An 18,091-nucleotide genomic window follows, 5' to 3' on the forward strand; every position below is an offset into this window, starting at 1 on the left:
TGATCCTGGAGAGAGCTAGCAGATTGATACATTTTACAGATCATTTGAGGTATGACATTAGACAGCATAATGGGAAAAGCAGCTGGTGAGAGGGGTATGCAGGGGACCTCTGGGGCTTTGCTATTGGACCGGGTACCTGGTGGAATGATCACACCACTGTCGGCAGGAGATGGGGAGAGCAGGTCCCTGCCCCGCATCCTGGGGTATAAATCACATGGCGGTGCGCAAATCACATGTCCCTCCATTGGACTTAAGAGATGAAATGCACATCCACGCGTCTGATTGGGATGCTGTGGCAGCGGTGGAGGGGAGGGGAGCGGTGGCTAACCTCATGCCCAGAAAGTGGCAGCGTTCTGGGCTAGCTGATGGATGATGACGCAGGCCTGGATTAGCAGTTCCAGCTCTGTTCCTGACACTGAGAAAACAGGAAGGGCTATTCTTCTGCATCCAAGAAAGAGCGTTTGCTGTGGATTTATGATCCAGAGCCCCTCGCAAAGAAGTTTCTCCCCGAACAACTCTGAATGCAAAAACAATAAGCCTAAAGAAAGACAGAGATTTCGGAATGGCGTGATCATGAGATTCCAGCAGTGGTGGAAAAAGTACTCAATTGTCATACTTGAGTAAAAGTAAAGATACCTTAATAGAAAATGACTCAAGTAAAAGTGAAAGTCACCCAGTAAAATACTACTTGAGTAAAAGTCAAAAATTATTTGGTTTTAAATATACTTAAGTATCAAAAATAAAAGTATGAATAATTTAAAATTCCTTATATTATGCAAACCAGACGGCACAATTTGTATTTTTTATTTTTTTATTTACAGATAGCCAGGGGCACACTCCAACACTCAGACATCATTTAAAAACAAAGCATTTGTGTTTAGTGAGTCTGCCAGATCAGAGGCAGTAGGGATGACCAGGGATGTTCTCTTGATAAGTGTGCGAATTGGACCATTTTCTATCCTGCTAAACATTCAAAATGTAATGAGTACTTTTGGGTGTCAGGGAAAATGTATAGAGTAAAAAGTACATCATTTTCTTTACCAATGCAGTGAAGTAAAAGATGTCAAAAATATAAATACTAAAGCAAAGTACAGATGCCCCCAAAAAGTTGTATTTTTATTTAAGTACTTTACACCACTGGATTCCAGAGGCATGAAAAGCAATGGAGAAGTTAAAGGTGCATTATGAAGAAACAAAAACATACTACTGCTTCTACTTTGACAGAATATTTGTTTTGTTCATTGTTTATCCCTCTCCACCTCTGGATGTGCTGAGAATTTAAACATTTCCTGTGAAGGAAGTGAAGTTTACAGACTGTCTCGCCGGATGTTTACAAGGTCGCCCAGAGTTCTCGCACAGATTCTTTGGAACTCATCATTGAGACCAGAATGAGACTTTGGAAGCCATTCAACGTGGCCTTGATGATGACATTATTACTCATTATTACTAACCCTAACCCTTCATTTACAAAAAAAAGTAGTCATTCAGCTGTTGATACAAGCACGCTTTAAAACCTAATATCTGTGACACAAAGAAGCTTAATTTTAACAAGGATGTTTTCTTGGTCTGCAGCTTGAAGTGGGAGGAGGCGTGACCGCCAAAGCCCTGGACAACCTCATCTCTCAGACTGAGTATAACCTTGCTGTTACACCCATCTACGACGAGGGAGCTGGCAACCCCATGCTCAACACAGCCATCACAGGTACAGTACAGTTACACAGCTTAGTACAGGGTTAACACACTGGGGTTACACTCCATGGAAGTCCTACTCACTACTATACAGTAGGTAAGGCCTGACCAGGAAAAATATTATTGATGGCATGGCAATCTCACCAATATCATTTTCCCTTTCTTCTGTCTAGATGTTGTTCCTGCTCCTAAGAACCTGCGTTTCTCTGAGGTGACCCAGACCAGCTTCAGAGCCCACTGGGACTATGGGGCCCCTGATGTGGCCCTCTACCGTATCGGCTGGACCAAGAAGGGAGAAACCAACTTCCAATATGTAAGAGCACTAGTATTACTGGTTCTCATCTTTTAATATACAACAAAACCTGTCGAATGAGGCAAAACATTAGGCAACAAACCCTTACAAGCAAAGCAATTGATGGCTTTGGGTAGTTTAAAGTCTTACGGGTGTTCTAGCTCCTTAAGGTCCATCGTGTTGTGTCTCCCAGGCCATCCTGAACAGTGATGAGACCAGTAATGTGTTGGAGAACCTAGAGCCAGACACTCTGTACGACGTGTCCGTCACCGCCATCTACCCTGACGAGTCTGAGAGTGAAGACCTGCTTGGCAGCCAGAGAACATGTAAGACAAGTCCATCATCTAATCTAATGCCATCACAATACATCAATCAAGATACATCGTTGTAGATTCCCATCAATGCCTGATGAGATTTACTAATAAGAGCTCATTATATTTCTGTTTCTCTCTCCAGTGTCCAAGGTCATCATCACGCCTGGTAAGTTTGTTTGTTGCAATCAAGCAAAACCCATACAGCACTCCGAGAGAGCATGCATTTGAATCAAATACATTCCATTTTGTTCAGCAAATTTTACACAGGTGATCACTATCCAGAAGGTAAAATGTGAAGATGATCTGTTTTGGTTGGATGTGTGTTTAAGTGGTTGTTTATGTTGTTGTGTTCGTTCCCAGCCCCCACAGGCCCTCCCCAGAACCTGCAGGTGTTCAATGCCACCACCACCACTCTGACCGTCAAGTGGGACCACGCCCCTGGTCGTGTCCAGACCTACAAGATCACATATGTCCCCACCGCCGGAGGCAAGACCCAGTCGGTAAGAACCAGCCAGTAGCCACATGGCTCAGCTTAAGCATCACAGTCCCAAGTCCCATGCCTTTCATAGTGCTAACGTCATTGTTTAATTCTAACCATCCTCTGGATGATGAAAGGAAAAGGAACACTTTGAGGATCATGTCCATGGAGGCCTTGTAGCACGACACACAATCACCTGGTTCGTGTGATAGAAAGATCATATAAACCTATGAGAGTCTCCCACCGAAATCCCCCCAGTAAAACATCAAGATGACAGGGTACATTTTAGGAGCACATGTGGGTCAGGGACATTGACCAGAGCCTCAGGGGAGTGAGTGTTATCAGTGAGGAAAGAGGGAGAGGTGGAGGACGGGGGAGAGATGGAATGCCTGGAGCTCAGCCGGGTTGTGTGTGTGTGGGTGGATGTGTGTGTGTTTGTCTGCATGTGTGTGTTTATGTAACAGGACGGGAGTGTGGTACCAGGGGTCGTTGACCTCAGACTGTTACAGGGTTACACAATGCTGTCTGACCTTGCTGCTGCTCCACTCTAGAGCTGGATAGTAGTTTAGTCAGACAGGCTTTTTTCATCAGGCCAGATGTTTAGGCGCTTAGAGTTTGCGTGATGTAAACGCACACAAAGAGAGAGAGATACAGTAAATGGATGGAGGCAGTTTGAGATGTTTTCTCTCTCGTTTCAGACTTGTCTGTAATGTATATCTGCCATGTTGGAGTTCAAGGGTAGCTAGCGTAATGTCAGTTATTCGTCCATTCAGAGTTTCCATTGCAATGCGAGATGGAATGTTTTCCATTTCTTAATTAGAGGAGGGGAAACCTAGTTCTGTCCAGCGGCCATCCGTCCACCGGTTTCTGCGATGATGTCACACGCTAAACGTTGAGGCATTGTTGAAAAGCTGGAAGCTAATGAGCCAAGCTCAGCCAAGTGTTTCTGGTTCACTGACAGCTTTTCAACAAGTATGGAGAGCTCAGGAGGCCGCGCTTTGTTTCATTTGTGACAACAGGTCTGTGTAGGAAATGGGAGACACACGCTCCATGCTTGTGTACAAGGAAAATTGTCTTGGTGCCGAATAACATGACTTCCATCATACAGTTTCCCATTGCCTGCTGATAAGCGTTTTCCCCAGGCAACACAAAGCTTAACTTGAAAACCCACACGCACGCACACAGAGTTTACTGAGTCAGCCGTCTCTGTGAGGCGATGCAACCCAGAAGTGTTCCTTTCAATACAGCGTCACCCTGGTAAAAAAAATAATAAACGATGCACTAAATTCACCACTCATACCTCTAAGACAACACATCCCGCTGGAGAATAGATTTACCTTGGCTCTTACAATAACAAAGTGCAAAAATGCTCGCTGCATCCTCAGACAAAAACATTGACAGTCTGCTATTGCTCAACCCGAATTCTTTCGATCAAGTTGCTGACACTGACAGAAAACTGTCAAGGGAGAGAAGAGAGAATCAGAGGCATCCACATCCAATGAGAAAATAAGTATTTTTTTCCTGTTCATGTCTTCTGAGGCCACGCTGAAGAAATGATTTGATGCATTTGTAATCTGAAGGGAATATAAGAACCATTCATGTTTGATCCAATCATTTTAAAATGAGTCAGCCCTTAGGCCCTTAGTGCAATCATTGACCAGGTGAGAACAGTCATTTGAATCTGTCTTCATCCCCCAACAGACGCAGATCGGAGGGAAGAAGAACACGGTGCTTCTTCCCAAGCTGACCCCTGACACTCCCTACTCCATCACCGTTGCAGCCATCTACGGCAGCGGGGAGAGCAAGGACATCTCTGGCAACGGAAAGACAAGTGAGTGACCTTGCTGTGGCCTGTCGAAGGCCTTCGTGATTACATCATGTTCCCTTTTGGCCCCTCAGCTGCACCCTCCCTCCTTCAGGGAATCAGGGTTACATTTGATGCCTAGATGAAGATGTTAAAGTTGCCCTAAATACTGTCTTTGTAAAACATAGATTCACACCTACCATATGCCACGTCTGTACCTCCACATGCATTTGAACATCAGAACCTCAGGGTTCTCATTCCACATAGTATGAATCCTATGGCCTCCCTTCTCTCTCTCCAGAGCCTCTGGGAGGAGTGAGGAACCTCCAGGTCACTGACCCCACCACCAGCACCCTGAACGTCCAATGGGAGGCTGCCGAGGGCAACGTCCGCCAGTACAAGATCTACTATGTACCTGCTGCTGGAGGAGCTGAGGATGTGGTAGGCTGAGCCACCTCTAACCAATCACTACTGAATTTCACTATGGAATGCACACACATCCGTTATCAAATCCATGATCTACTGCTAAAAGAATACTACACTGATACTTGGCATATTCACTCAGTCAAACACACATGCAGAAATACTGTTCCTTTACCAGATGTTTTATATCAGATCAGCTCTGTGTAGCTAGTATGACTGTTGTGTGGGTATGTGTATTTACAGTCCCAGGTCTCTGGTACTACCACCAACACTGTGCTGAAGAACCTGATGTCTGACACCCTCTACACCGTCACTGTGGTCCCTGTCTACCCCCCTGGAGAGGGCAAACGCATGTCTGAGAACGGCAAGACACGTGAGTCCACATACAGGTTTACTGTGAGGATGGTTAATGTTCTGTAGTACAGCTTCAACAACCCTTTTCTCATGGTAATTGTCATGCTATACCATGGTCACTCTGGAATATAATGAAGAACCGGTGTTCAATACGACATGATTATATTTCTACCATTATTAGTTCAGACTTTCCTGAGGAGAAGATTGTACAGTATGCTAAGGCTACAATATCAGATTACGAGTTGGGAGTTTGTTTCGTCGTTCTTTGAGAGCTGGCTTATCTGTAGAGCATACAATCCCGGGCCTTGTATTGGCTTGCTTACTCCTTATGCCAGTAAACTCTTGGATGTGCCCTTATTGTACCTGAATTGTCCTCGTAAAATAAGCCAACCCCTTTTATATCTGAAGGCAATGCCAAAAATATAGAACATGGTTTGTTTCTCATCTGAAATATCCACTTCAATGCTTGATAGAGGGATTCACTGTAGACACTATATTTAGTTTTCCTTTCCATTTTGAACACTTTCTCCCACAATTATAAGGCCGGGCCTCCCCTCAGTATGACTCAATCTTTAGTGGTCTGATTGCACAGCAAAGGAATTCCTCTGCGTTGGCAACACTAGTGGTGTCTCCAGCCTTACGGTAACGGGGTCCGTTTATGGGGTGTAATGCCTGGTTGTGGTGGTGGTAGCACAGCGGGGGGGGCTGGCATGACGTCTTTTTTCGACATTCAACTCAGCAGTCTTCTCTAGACTGGTTATATTTCTGTCATTACTGTTACTGGAACCCTTATTACCCCCCCCCCAGAACGTATCCCAGGGTACACCGGGCAATGATAGCGTTGAAGTTTTTGATCTCTATCAGAAGTGTGGGACTCTACATCTGCGTTCTCCATTCTCAGTGGAATCTATGTCTCTTCAGGTAGTCTGACAAATGTCATTAATCAAACCTAACAGATACATTTTACCGTGGCCTTGGGTCATCTCGTTCAATTTCAGGGATTGATGTATTGCTCTGACAGAAGCTATCGATATGGACTACCTGTTGATGATGTGCTTTCAGGGTGAAGTCCTTTCATTCTGGCCAATACTGTCTGGTCTCTAAGTAAAGAAGCTTGCCATGTACTTCCCACTCTGTCTTTATGAGGGTACATTGCTGAGTGGTACAAAGACTGGAAACATCTGCTTTAGTTTTAAAGGCAATTTTCAGGGGGCTACAGACCTTCTCTCCTCTTCTTCTGAGCAACCGTTAGCTACTGTAGGTACTCTAGTGTTGTTTACTGAAGGTGTACAGTGTAAAGCTGATGTATGTTTACTGTGTGGTATTGAAGACTGGCCAACTATGTTGTGTTTTGCTGCAGTTTTAATGGTTGAGTCAACTAGTATGTATTGTACACAGGCCCAGTGAAAGCTTTGATGGCTTCAAGGCGAACATTCCCTAGTGTCTCATTCAGGCACCAATAAATCTTTAGTCAGACTCTCTAATTGATGTTTTCAGCTGCTGTTCTCAACCCAACTCTCTTATTTTCCCCCTCTCCCCTGTCCCTCTATCCGTCCCTCCATCTCTGTGTCTCTCTCTATAGTGGAGCGTATTCCAGTGAGGAACATCCAAGTCTTCAGCCCCACCACTAACACCCTGAACGTACGCTGGGAGCCTGCCTCTGGCGAGGTCGTGCAGTACAGGGTTGTCTACGCCCCCCTGAGCGGCACCAAGCCCTCTGAGTCGGTGAGTCACCGCCAAGGAGACCCACAGGGCCTCTGATTGACCCCGCCCCAGGTCAGAGGTCAAATGTTAGAGTCCAGGGACTTGGGGTGTGTGCAAGGGTGGCCGAGTCCAACGCTTCAGTTCATTTGCAGCACTACAGCTCTTTGTGAAGGAACGGAACGGAACGGAGCAACATCAACCTCGCCCCTGACTTACTGCTAGTTAAAGAAAGCTCTCTCTGTCTGTGCTCCACATGGACTGTCTCTCTGGTGGCAGTTTTATTTAACAGTCTAGTACTGGTTTAAGGCGAGCTGTTCATGTTTATTAATTAAAACAGGAAACCCCGTCTGGGCTTTTCCCCTCCTTATCTGGCATGGCTGTGCCCACCTCTCTGGAGTTATGAAGTATGTATGGAGAAGCCCCACAAACAACTAATAGAGTGTTACTTGACACTGCGCAAACAGCCACATCTGTGAGAAGCATTGAGACACTGAGACCCTGTTTTTATTTAAAGTCAAAGAACATTAGTTCTTTGAAGAGTGATGCCGTTCCATTTTATTGATACCTAGAGGTGCTCTCGTTTTTTTTTATAAAGTCATCACATTTTGTTTCTTGGGGAATATTTTGATGGACTCAGGGCTGGGCTTTTCCAGTGCCAGAGCCAGCTTTCCAGGTCAGCATGTGGCCAGTGTCACGATCTACCATCAAATTGAACACTGGGAGATTTGGTGTATGCTTAACCAGATTAGGAAAGCAGCTTTGTAATATTGGGTTTACCTCGAGAGGAATATGTCGCTATTAAACCCAGAGCAGAGACCGAAGTAAGGGTTTGATGACGCTCGTTAAAAACAGTCATGTGAAGCAGAGAGAAAAAGCACACATTGAGCATGATGCAATGGTGCTTTGGGTCAGAAGTGAGAGTGAAACCAGATGGCTGTGGACAGGACTCCTGTATATTTTGTATAGTATGTGACTCTAGGTGACTAGGACATGGCAGGTAGATGAGAAGAGACTAGTTTCCCTTTGAGATCATGTTGGCAAGACACAGACAAGTGGGGTCTGGTATCCAGTATGGGTGAACTAACACAGACACACGCAGGCGACTGATAGTCAGTCAGATAGGTCATAAGAGCCAGGCGGCTGTAAGCAACTGTCAGCACATTACGTTAGTTACTCAGTGTGTTATTTCCCTGACTGCTTGGATGGGTCCTACATCATTGACATCAAAGCATACTTTTGTCCTTTCAGTGAGCACTGAGCAGTGACAACACAAGAGGTTGTTGAGTGAGGTGAGGACGAGCTGTCAGGGTTGTCACATGAAACAGCTGTCAGGCTGGGAGGGTCATAGCTGCTAGGACCATGCGGGTCATAACAGCATAATGGCATGCTTGTTGTTTTCCCCATACAGCTGACACATTTTTAAAACAGGAAGGACTCCTCCCCGATCTGGATATTGCAGTGTAGGCTAGCCTAACTGATCACTGTTCTTCTACAGATCTCCTTGATATTTCTGTTCATTCTAGTCCTGATCAGTGTTTTTCCAGTTTTCAGAATCAAACATGTATGAGGGTAGTAATTTGATTGAATCCATCCATCTAGATATGTATTTCTAGAACTACAACCCTAAACCTAAATGCTTGTTCTAATTCAACTCATTACAATTCTCTCTCACAAACATGAGCAAGCTCACAAATGCATTTCATACACCCTCTCATTCACGCACGCACGCACACACACACTTTCTCATTCTCTCTCACACGCAAACAAACAAAGGCCTGCTGTTTGCTTCATCCTCCCATTGGGCCCAGTCCTTCAGCATTGACTCCTGTGTCTCTGTCCTCTCTGTCCCTATTCAGGTCCTGGTTCCTGGGACATCCACCACCACCCTGCTAGAGCAGCTGGTCCCAGACACGTCCTACAATGTGGGAGTGGTCGCCATCTATACTGACGGAGAAGGACCGCCGGCCGAAGACAACGGCAAAACACGTAAGATCCACTAAATCATACATAAGATCCTGTGGCCTTTACAGGTTTATCCACGTTCACCTACTCGCTTGATATCGTGCTAACTTCCTTATTATCCCGGTCCCAGTTCCCCGCAGTGGCCCAAGGAACATGCGTGTGTTTGATGCCACCACCAGCTCTCTGAGTGTGGGATGGGAACATGCTGAAGGTCCAGTGCAGCAGTACAAGATCACCTACGCCCCCACCACTGGAGACCCCATTGAGGAGCACGTAAGCACCCATATTGCTGATTTGTCTAATGAAATTCTCATCAAACACCACCAAAGTTGTATGTGGCCCAAGGCACGTGTGGCCCAAAGTCCTTATTTATCCTCTGGTTGAAGTAACTGTAGTTTCAAATAGTCATGCAGTGTCCTGCCTGTATGTCCTGTAGACTATGGTTCCTGGGAACAGAAATACTGTCATCCTGCCCAACCTGGATCCAGACACTCCCTATAAGATCAACGTGCAGGCCATCTACCTTGATGGACCAGGAGGAGATCTGGATGGAGACGGACACACAGGTATGCTAGCACATTGTATGCTTGGTCCTCTATGCAACATGATAGAATAGCAGACCCACACGGCGCTCCACAAACGCACAGTTATTACATACTGGAAGTCATAGTCGCACGCGCGCACGCACACACACACACACACACACACACGCACACATACAGTACAAAGTTAATGGAGAGAAAGAATTACCAGTAGAGGGGTTTTATAAACTCAGACACTGATTATTATCCTAGATCTAAGAAACAATAGAAACTGCATGACTTGGCTTCAGCTCAGACTGCTTGTTTGTGCCAGAGACGTGAACTGGCTGTCCTCCAATGGGAGATCTCATACGGGAGCTGCCCAATACCCAGTCTCATTTCCCCTAACAAATTACACCACATCAAAGCAAATACATGGCTTAGGATCGCATGGCTATGATATTCATGTTCAAAGCGTTTAAATATGTTGTTAATATGTTTTGAATGTCTGTGTTTCCTTCCCCACAGTTGGCATGCTGGGGCCTCAGAACCTGAGAGTGTCAGATGAGTGGTACACTCGCTTCAGAGTGTCCTGGGACCCCGCCCCCTCCAGAGTGGTGGGCTACAAACTGGTCTACTCACCTGCAGGTCAGATAGCTACTGTTCTATTCTATTCAGCCGTGAAAGAACATTGTCTGACGACAAATCACTTGACTTGCTTAATATACTCTATCCTGCTAAAGAAGAAAGTCACATATCTTTTGAAGATGTGATTGCTTGCCTGCTGTTATTGACCTGGAGTGTCCCTGTCTGTGTTTGAAGGTACTGATCAGACCATGGAGACTTTCGTTGGAGATGTGACCACCTACCAGCTGCACAACCTGCAGCCAGGAACCACCTATGACATCAAGGTGTTGGCCCAGTATGACGCTGGCCTTAGCGGACCTCTCATTGGACAAGGAACCACACGTAAGTGATTGATTGGTTGTTTGATTGTTTTGGTTGATCAAATGGTTGATTGACTGTTCCTGTCTTTCACAGTGTACCTGAACATCACTGACCTGACCACCTACAATGTTGGTTATGACACCTTCTGCATGAGATGGACCCCCCACAGGGCTGCCACTTCCTACAGACTCAAACTGAATCCCTTCGACTGTAAGTACTATTCCTGGCTGGGAGCCAGACGAGGCTGGTGGGAGGAGCTATAGGAGGACAGGCTCATTGTAATGGCTGGTATGGAATAAATGGAACAGAGTCAAACGTGGTTTCCATATGTTTATGTGTCTGATACCGTTCCATTATTCCGTTCCAGCCAGTACAATAAGCCCATCCTCCTGTAGCTCCTCCCACCAGCCTCCTCTGCTGGGATCCCATTCATAACATTGATCCCAATGGGAGAGGATTGTTTCTATACATTGCCTCTTGTTTTATATTTATTTCAGAATGTCTACTGTCGATCAGATATGTAGCCAAAGTTACCAACCTATCACAAAGGTGTAGTTGATAAAAATGACTTAAGAATGTTAGATAATTGTATTTTATTTATGCCCACTGATCCATCTGTTTCTTATTAACTCTCCGACGCTAGAGTTATGTAAGAGGAAAAAATATGGAAAGAAATGTTGGAATATTTAAGTCTGTTTACAGTATGGTAGCCATTATAGATGGAAGCAGTGCACTTTGCCACATTAAATGAATTCTTGTTTATTTGAAAGGGTATCTGTTGAATAACAGAAATCACTGTGTAAGCCCACTGCTGCCTCAGTACCACTGGCTGTAACCCCTCTGAGGGAATACGTTTAGAGTGTCTGGGGATAAATCACGTGATCCACTACCGATGTGGGTAACTCTTTCCTCTTCCCTGCAGCCTCTAACAAGGGAGCTCAGGAGACCACCATTACTGGGTCTGAGAGCCACTACTGCTGGGACGGCCTGACTCCTGACGCCCTCTACAACGCCACAGTGTACACACAGACCACCAACCTGGAGGGACCCGGAGTCAGCGTCAAGGAGAGGACGCGTAAGAAACCCCAATAACCATCAGACCTGTAACATGCCCCCCCCACACACACACCACCACACTCAGGGTGTAAGAAAACACCTCAGTGTCTTTGCAGGGGGCTAACATGGCATGCTAGTAAAAGCCAAATGGTTTGACTGTTTATGTTCTGGTCTTTGTTACAGTGATCAAGCCCACAGAGGCCCCAACTGAGCCCCCCACCCCACCTCCACCTGCCACCATCCCCCCTGCTTTGGACGGTAAGGAGAGGCTTCAAGTCAGCAGGCTGTGGAGTGACGTGAAGCTAACACAGAGAAGAGACTCTTTATATGTCTCCTACCTGACATGTCCGTTGACTTTGCTCTGTGTGTTCCACAGTGTGCAGAGGAGCCAAGGCTGACCTGGTGTTCCTGATTGATGGCTCCTGGAGTATCGGAGACGAGAGCTTCAGTAAAGTGATCCAGTTTGTCTTCAGCATGATCGGCGCCTTCGACGTCATCCACCCTGGCGGCATGCAGGTACATAGCCATGCAGACTATCCTCTGAGATATAACGCTTCAAAGCGAAAGTGATGAGTCTGCTTGTTTACAGCATATTCTCTTCTCCTTTCCTTTTTTAGAGTGGATTCATGTCAATGATTTATGTTCTCCCTCTCTCTCTCTCTCTCTTCTTCTGGAAACAGGTGTCTTTTGTGCAATACAGTGACAGTGCCAAGACAGAGTTCAAACTGAACACTTACCAAGACAAGGGAAGGACCTTGGCTGCGCTGCAGCTCGTCCGCTACATGGGAGGAAACACCAAAACAGGTACGCCCACAGACCACTGACTGGCTGCCAGTCTCAATGTGACTGACTGACATCCTTAACCCTCAATGCATAATGTTGAGTTAATAGAAAAGTTGAGATACATTCACTCAGCGGCAATGTCATCATAGTGTCTTCATCATGCTGGTGGAGTTGAATGAGTCCATAGTTAAAGGTTGAGACTGATGTCCGACCCCTCTGTGTACAGGTGCTGCTCTGAAGCACGTTGGCGAGAAGGTGTTCACCTCAGACAACGGCATGAGGAAGCACGTGCCTAAGGTTCTGGTGGTCGTCACCGATGGTCGCTCCCAAGACGAGGTCCAGAAGAGTGCCTCCAACCTGATACACTCTGGTAAGTGTTCAAAGTTGGGATTTGTCCTTATAGAAGTCAGAAACTGGATTTTTTTCAGTCAAGGTTTAGTAAACCTTAGTTGACTTTAAACGTCATTTTAGTGTAGCTAGCTATGTAACTTGTTTTGAGGTATAACATTGTTTACCTCTTTTGGGGGGTTTTCGTTTTTTTCAAGTTGGAGTGCTGTACTGGCAGATCTAATCAGCTACTGTGAAATAGATGTGAACAGCCACTAAGGTTTGATTAGGCCATGGCGTATGGATTCTAAAGGTTGTCTTTGTACTCATCTCACTCCAGGTTACAGCGTGTTTGTGGTCGGTGTGGCCGATGTGGACATGACAGAGTTGAGGAACATCGGCAGCAAGCCAAGTGAAAGACACGTCTTTGTTGTGGATGACTTTGACGCGTTCGCCAAGATCCAGGACAACCTCATCACGTTCATCTGTGAAACGGCCACATCCAGTAAGATTAGCATCGGCATGACGCAGTACCTTAAGACACAAGTTGAACCAGATTGACGTTTGCTGTCTGTTGTCCTCTAGCCTTTAACAGCTCATCATGTTGTTTCATTTCTCCCTCGTCAGCTTGTCCTTTGATCTACATCAACGGGTTTACTTCACCTGGTAAGTATATATTCCGAATAAACTGACAGATACTAATAACACCTACGGGCCAGTCAGTACTGTACAGAATCTTCCTTTGTATTAACTTGTATTTTCTCATGATTGTGTATTGACCTGATGTGTATTCTCCAGGCTTCAGAATGCTTGAGGGCTTCAACATCACAGACAGGACCTTTGCTGCCATGAATGGCGTGTCCATGGAATCTGGCTCCTTCAACAGTTTTATAACCTACAGGCTTCACAAGGACGCATTCCTCTCTGCGCCCACAAAGTAAGTGTGTGTGTGTGCTTGCAGCCTGTTTCCTTCGTGCGCGGCCTGCTCCTCTCCTGCGTACTATAATGCTGGCCTGTGTAATTATTTTTAATGACCTTCAAAGGCTCGGCAGCCTGCAGTCCCCCCAGCGCCCATCCAGCATCTACAGAGCCCCTTGCCAGTTCTGTTTGTTGTTGCAGCTTGTAGAATATGAAGTGTTAGTAAGAGAAAATAATTTTGTTCGGAGTGTAAAGCTCTCAGGGTAGGGCCCTCTTCCACATATGTCATAGAGGGAGCAACCAAAGCAGCCACAGGTCAAAAGCCCAGGTCTTTATTGAGCCCATTAAAATGTCTTCAAGCAATTGCTGAGCTGCTCAAGAATTCTGTTCTAACCTCTAAGGCACGAGCATGCTTTGTTAATTTGTCCATAATGGTTTGTATTTGTGCGTGGGTTAGCCATTGACTCAATGTGCACATGTGAAAACACTTCCAGCCGTAAAGTAGGGACAGAAAAATATTTCAATATGTCAGTAATTTTTCAAGGCTGGGCTAAAACTGGCAACCATTTTCAGGTTGTGTGGCCAACGTGACAGGGTGGATATTGTGTGTCTTTTTGGTTTATGGTGTGGTTTTTAAGGTGCCAACATTGTTGCTCTCTGTCTTTGGTCTTCCAGGAGTTACAAAGAATCTAGTGTTTCATCCTGACCCAAGGCTCTATAGGTTACGATTTGCCATCTTAATCCAAACAGGTTTTTGTGAACTCTCTCATGTTGCTCAAAGATTTATCATTATCTGATGATCTATATCCACTAGGCACACACTGGTTGAATCAACATTTCCATGTCATTTCATTGAAATTATGTTGAATCAACGTGGAATAGACTTTTGAATTGACATCTGTGCCCACTGGGTAAACTAGTGATCAGATATTCTCAAGGCTGGTGTCTATGAAGTTGACCGTCTTACAAAAGTAGAATCCTTTAGCTCCATGAAAGATGTCTGCCATGACACCTGTATCCTGTATTTTTGTTCCTGCCAGGGAGATCCACCCAGAGGGTCTTCCTCCATCCTACACCATAATCCTGCTCTTCCGTCTCCTCCCCGACACCCCCAACCAGGCATTTGATATCTGGCAGATTGCTGACAGCAACAACAACCCTGAGGTTGGGGTCACCGTCAACCGTAAGCCCCCGCCATGCTTTGTTTCTCTTATAGGGTAAGCTGTGGCTGCCCAACAGCTATGGTCTGATGCCCCTCCTTACTGCATCAGATAACAGTGTTTAGAAACTTAGACCAGTGTAATGACCTGTAAGCCACTACGGTCCATTGATCCTCTGTTGGTAAATGCAGGATAAAGGAGATTCAGACCTCTGAATGCAAAAGCATCAACCCCCAGACTTGGCTGTATCAAGTTCTCTCTCATAGGAAAGTGTTTTGGTTTGACACTGACTTTTACGCTCTGTGTGTATTTCCAAGTCCATAAGTGTTCCCTTGTGTGCCTAAGTTTGTGATCAAGTATTGTACCTAAGTATTCGCTAGTTACGTAAGTGTTTAGTTGTTCATAAGTGTTTACTTGTGAGGGCTATCTCCCCTGTAGCTCACTCTCTGTGTCTGTTTCCATGTGTGTTGCGTGACTTCTCCCTGTAATGTATGGGGGCCATCTGAAACCATCGTTCCCTCTTTTCAGCTTCCAGCAAAACAATCACGTTCTACAACAAGGACACCAGAGGGGAGATCCAGAGAGCCACGTTTAATGAGGATCAAGTGAAGAGAGTTTTCCACGGAAGCTTCCACAAGGTAAACACCATTTCACTTGAATGACATTAAGGCTTGGCAAAGGAATCACATATCTTGGCTTATTTTCCTGGTTGAATTTCCTGAGGACATACAGATCTGCAATAATTTGGGATAATTACTTCCAAAACACCAGGGTCCAAAGAAGCCTTTTCACATGAATAATGGATTTCTGTGGTAAAATGTTTAGATGAATGATTATTCCTGTCTGGGATGTGTACCCTTGATATGGTCACCTCCTATGATAGATGTAATTGTCTGTTACCAGTCTTTATGAGCGGTCATGTCTGTTCATAGTTGACGTTTCTGTGGATTAGTGTTTTGCCTCATTGAGTTCACCTACTGAGGTGATAATCAATGCCAAGACTAAGGTCTAGCTAGGATCTGGTTACCTACCTCTCACGACATTGAATGCGATATGGATTCGGTGCCAAAGTGGAGTTCAGGCCTTTTTACAATCTGGCGTTCAGCTTTGTTTTCGGAGACTTTAGGCAGTTATTTTGATGAATGGTTTGGAAGAACTATAAATATCTTTCCAAAGGTTGGAGGAGACTTTTGTGACCCATGGTCACCTTGCACAATGTGCAACCAGTTAGCCTAGCGATGGAGGCTTACACTGATTGGCCATTGTCCTGGCGGCGGTCAGGTGGGAATTCCTGAACATTCTGAGGAAGTGGGCTGTTATTGGATCAGTGTTTGTTGTGGTTTACCTCGTTTACAATAAATAAAACCTGATACATTGGGAAAATGACCAGGTCGTACTTTTACCACGCAAAACAGAAAGCTAGCTGCGTGTGCACTATGAAGTATTTTCAAGAGTATTTGCTGCTTGAATCAAATTATCTGTTAATAACATTAATTTCCTGCTTCAACAGATGGTTTCTAAAAGTCAGAGTAAAATCCTCTCAAAGTATTATCACACGCCATGTTTGCAGCCGGGGGAATAAACTGATGTAATCGACCCAAAAAATTCAACAAGCCCAAAGAGACTTACAAACATCTGTAAACATGAATGGAGATATTTGGAGATATATTGCATCTCCTATACTTCACATCTTCCTGCCTCTGAGTGTGGATTCCCATTGCCGCCCTATTACTTTCCTATGGTGGGATTACAATGTCAAGTCTGAGTGGGGGTCATTGAGTACATACCTACAGTCATTAGCCACTCAAGGCTTTTCAACCCTGTTGAAATAACACTACAGACAATGCCGTAATTGATTTTAAAAGCCCTTGTTTCTCTAGAATGATTTTGTCACAAGCCAAGTTTTAAAACCGTCATATACAGTGTTTCTGCCACATTCTGGGTACCGCAATGTCACAGCAGGAGTAGAGGAGCTCAGATGGCACATCAAACGCTAGGCCCAACTCAAAGCAGGGCACAACGTAAAACATCCTCTGTTATGCTCAGCTATCATAAGATGAGAAGGATTTAAACAATGAACGTCAGTATATTTTCATATTATTTTATGAATGTTTCAAGATGTAAGATGCATCTAAGATGTAGATGTTACTGTTTCCAATGGACTTGAAGAATGTTTCAAGTGTATCCATGTTTCTGAGGACCCTCTCGTGTAGTCTACTCTGATCTGACATCAAATGTACTTCCTAAGGTCAATGAGTCCACTCTGAACACTTAAAGGTTATGAGGGAGAAGGGTTTGCCCATAGAACCTCAAATGAATGTAGTTTCAGTCAGACCACTAAGCAGCAAAGCTAATTACAGGACAGTGTTATGAATGGGACCCTGGAAAATGTTGGGTCAGGGCTATATCCGATGACGTCAGTGACATCAGCACAATGACATCATCAGAGCTCTAGTTAGGTACCAGCCTACGTGTCTGTGTTTCTTGTCTATTGCTGTGGTGGTGCCTGCAGTCTGACTGTTCTGAGTGGCTAGTATGTGGTGCTGTGGTTACTGCGCTGAGGGAAAAGGAATCTACAGCGGTCTACCTACCAGATTAATTGCTGGACTGGTGCATGTGTATACTGTAGTTACTGACTGGTGTTTTTGTGTGTATTGTGGTTTCCCAATGGTTCATCCATGGGTGGTTTGGAGTGACCTCAGCGTATGGCGCTGGAACCTATCTGACTAGTGAAGTCAGAAAGGACAGCTGGACTTAAACACAGCTGTTACACAAATGCTCAAATGTAGCCCTTAGCATGGATAGTGTGCCCTACCTCAGAGCACCTCATATCTTTTGATATGAACTCAGAATAGATTGTTATGAGACTCATAATAGATTTGAGGTTTTCCCCTCCTCGCGACTATTTCACTCACAAAATGAATTGTTAATTCTAAGATTAGACATGTCCATGGGAAAATATGAGACAATAATCCAAACCAACCCTCATCTTTATTTCTAGTCTGACCCATGCTCTCATTTGAACTATAGTCCTGATGTTTGCCAAGTGTAGTAAAACGTGTAGGGTGTAGCTACTTCATATAGTTTAATAGCAGGGTAAATGTTTTTTCATCAACTCATATATTGTATGTATCATTGGGGGTTTTGCATTTTGTTGCGATCAAGTGGAAATATTAACGTTTTTAGTGGTTTTTGTCATAGCTAGATGTATTCAGTCCACCCACTCTGCAGTTTCCCCATACTTAAAGCTTCACAAATGCAGCTATTATTCTCTGAGAGGACCCAAACTCTCTCAAACTTTCCATTCAGGGATTGGGTGGTTAGGTTTTGCCAGTATTTGCATGCACTAATTGAGAAT

At 44.9% G+C, this 18,091-nt stretch overlaps 1 protein-coding gene across 2 annotated transcripts in view; it reads left to right on the forward strand.

Annotated features, from left to right (window-relative positions):
• LOC139530671 (collagen alpha-1(XII) chain-like) overlaps positions 1 to 18,091 on the forward strand; it is a 73,034-nt gene that overhangs the window by 38,424 nt on the left and 16,519 nt on the right. For both annotated transcript variants that reach the window (XM_071327269.1, XM_071327270.1), the window contains 25 exons: positions 1,573 to 1,702; positions 1,863 to 2,002; positions 2,175 to 2,307; positions 2,438 to 2,461; positions 2,656 to 2,795; positions 4,475 to 4,604; positions 4,879 to 5,018; positions 5,244 to 5,373; positions 6,937 to 7,079; positions 8,915 to 9,044; positions 9,151 to 9,293; positions 9,457 to 9,586; positions 10,070 to 10,189; positions 10,364 to 10,510; positions 10,583 to 10,699; positions 11,412 to 11,564; positions 11,729 to 11,803; positions 11,922 to 12,061; positions 12,226 to 12,349; positions 12,555 to 12,698; positions 12,996 to 13,160; positions 13,283 to 13,321; positions 13,454 to 13,592; positions 14,614 to 14,756; positions 15,262 to 15,371. In XM_071327269.1, the coding sequence (XP_071183370.1) occupies positions 1,573 to 1,702; positions 1,863 to 2,002; positions 2,175 to 2,307; positions 2,438 to 2,461; positions 2,656 to 2,795; positions 4,475 to 4,604; positions 4,879 to 5,018; positions 5,244 to 5,373; positions 6,937 to 7,079; positions 8,915 to 9,044; positions 9,151 to 9,293; positions 9,457 to 9,586; positions 10,070 to 10,189; positions 10,364 to 10,510; positions 10,583 to 10,699; positions 11,412 to 11,564; positions 11,729 to 11,803; positions 11,922 to 12,061; positions 12,226 to 12,349; positions 12,555 to 12,698; positions 12,996 to 13,160; positions 13,283 to 13,321; positions 13,454 to 13,592; positions 14,614 to 14,756; positions 15,262 to 15,371 (3,129 nt within the window). The remainder of the gene's footprint in view (positions 1 to 1,572; positions 1,703 to 1,862; positions 2,003 to 2,174; positions 2,308 to 2,437; positions 2,462 to 2,655; positions 2,796 to 4,474; positions 4,605 to 4,878; positions 5,019 to 5,243; positions 5,374 to 6,936; positions 7,080 to 8,914; positions 9,045 to 9,150; positions 9,294 to 9,456; positions 9,587 to 10,069; positions 10,190 to 10,363; positions 10,511 to 10,582; positions 10,700 to 11,411; positions 11,565 to 11,728; positions 11,804 to 11,921; positions 12,062 to 12,225; positions 12,350 to 12,554; positions 12,699 to 12,995; positions 13,161 to 13,282; positions 13,322 to 13,453; positions 13,593 to 14,613; positions 14,757 to 15,261; positions 15,372 to 18,091) is intronic.

This window comes from Salvelinus alpinus, chromosome 9 (genome assembly GCF_045679555.1).
Source record: "Salvelinus alpinus chromosome 9, SLU_Salpinus.1, whole genome shotgun sequence".
NCBI lineage: Eukaryota > Metazoa > Chordata > Actinopteri > Salmoniformes > Salmonidae > Salvelinus > Salvelinus alpinus.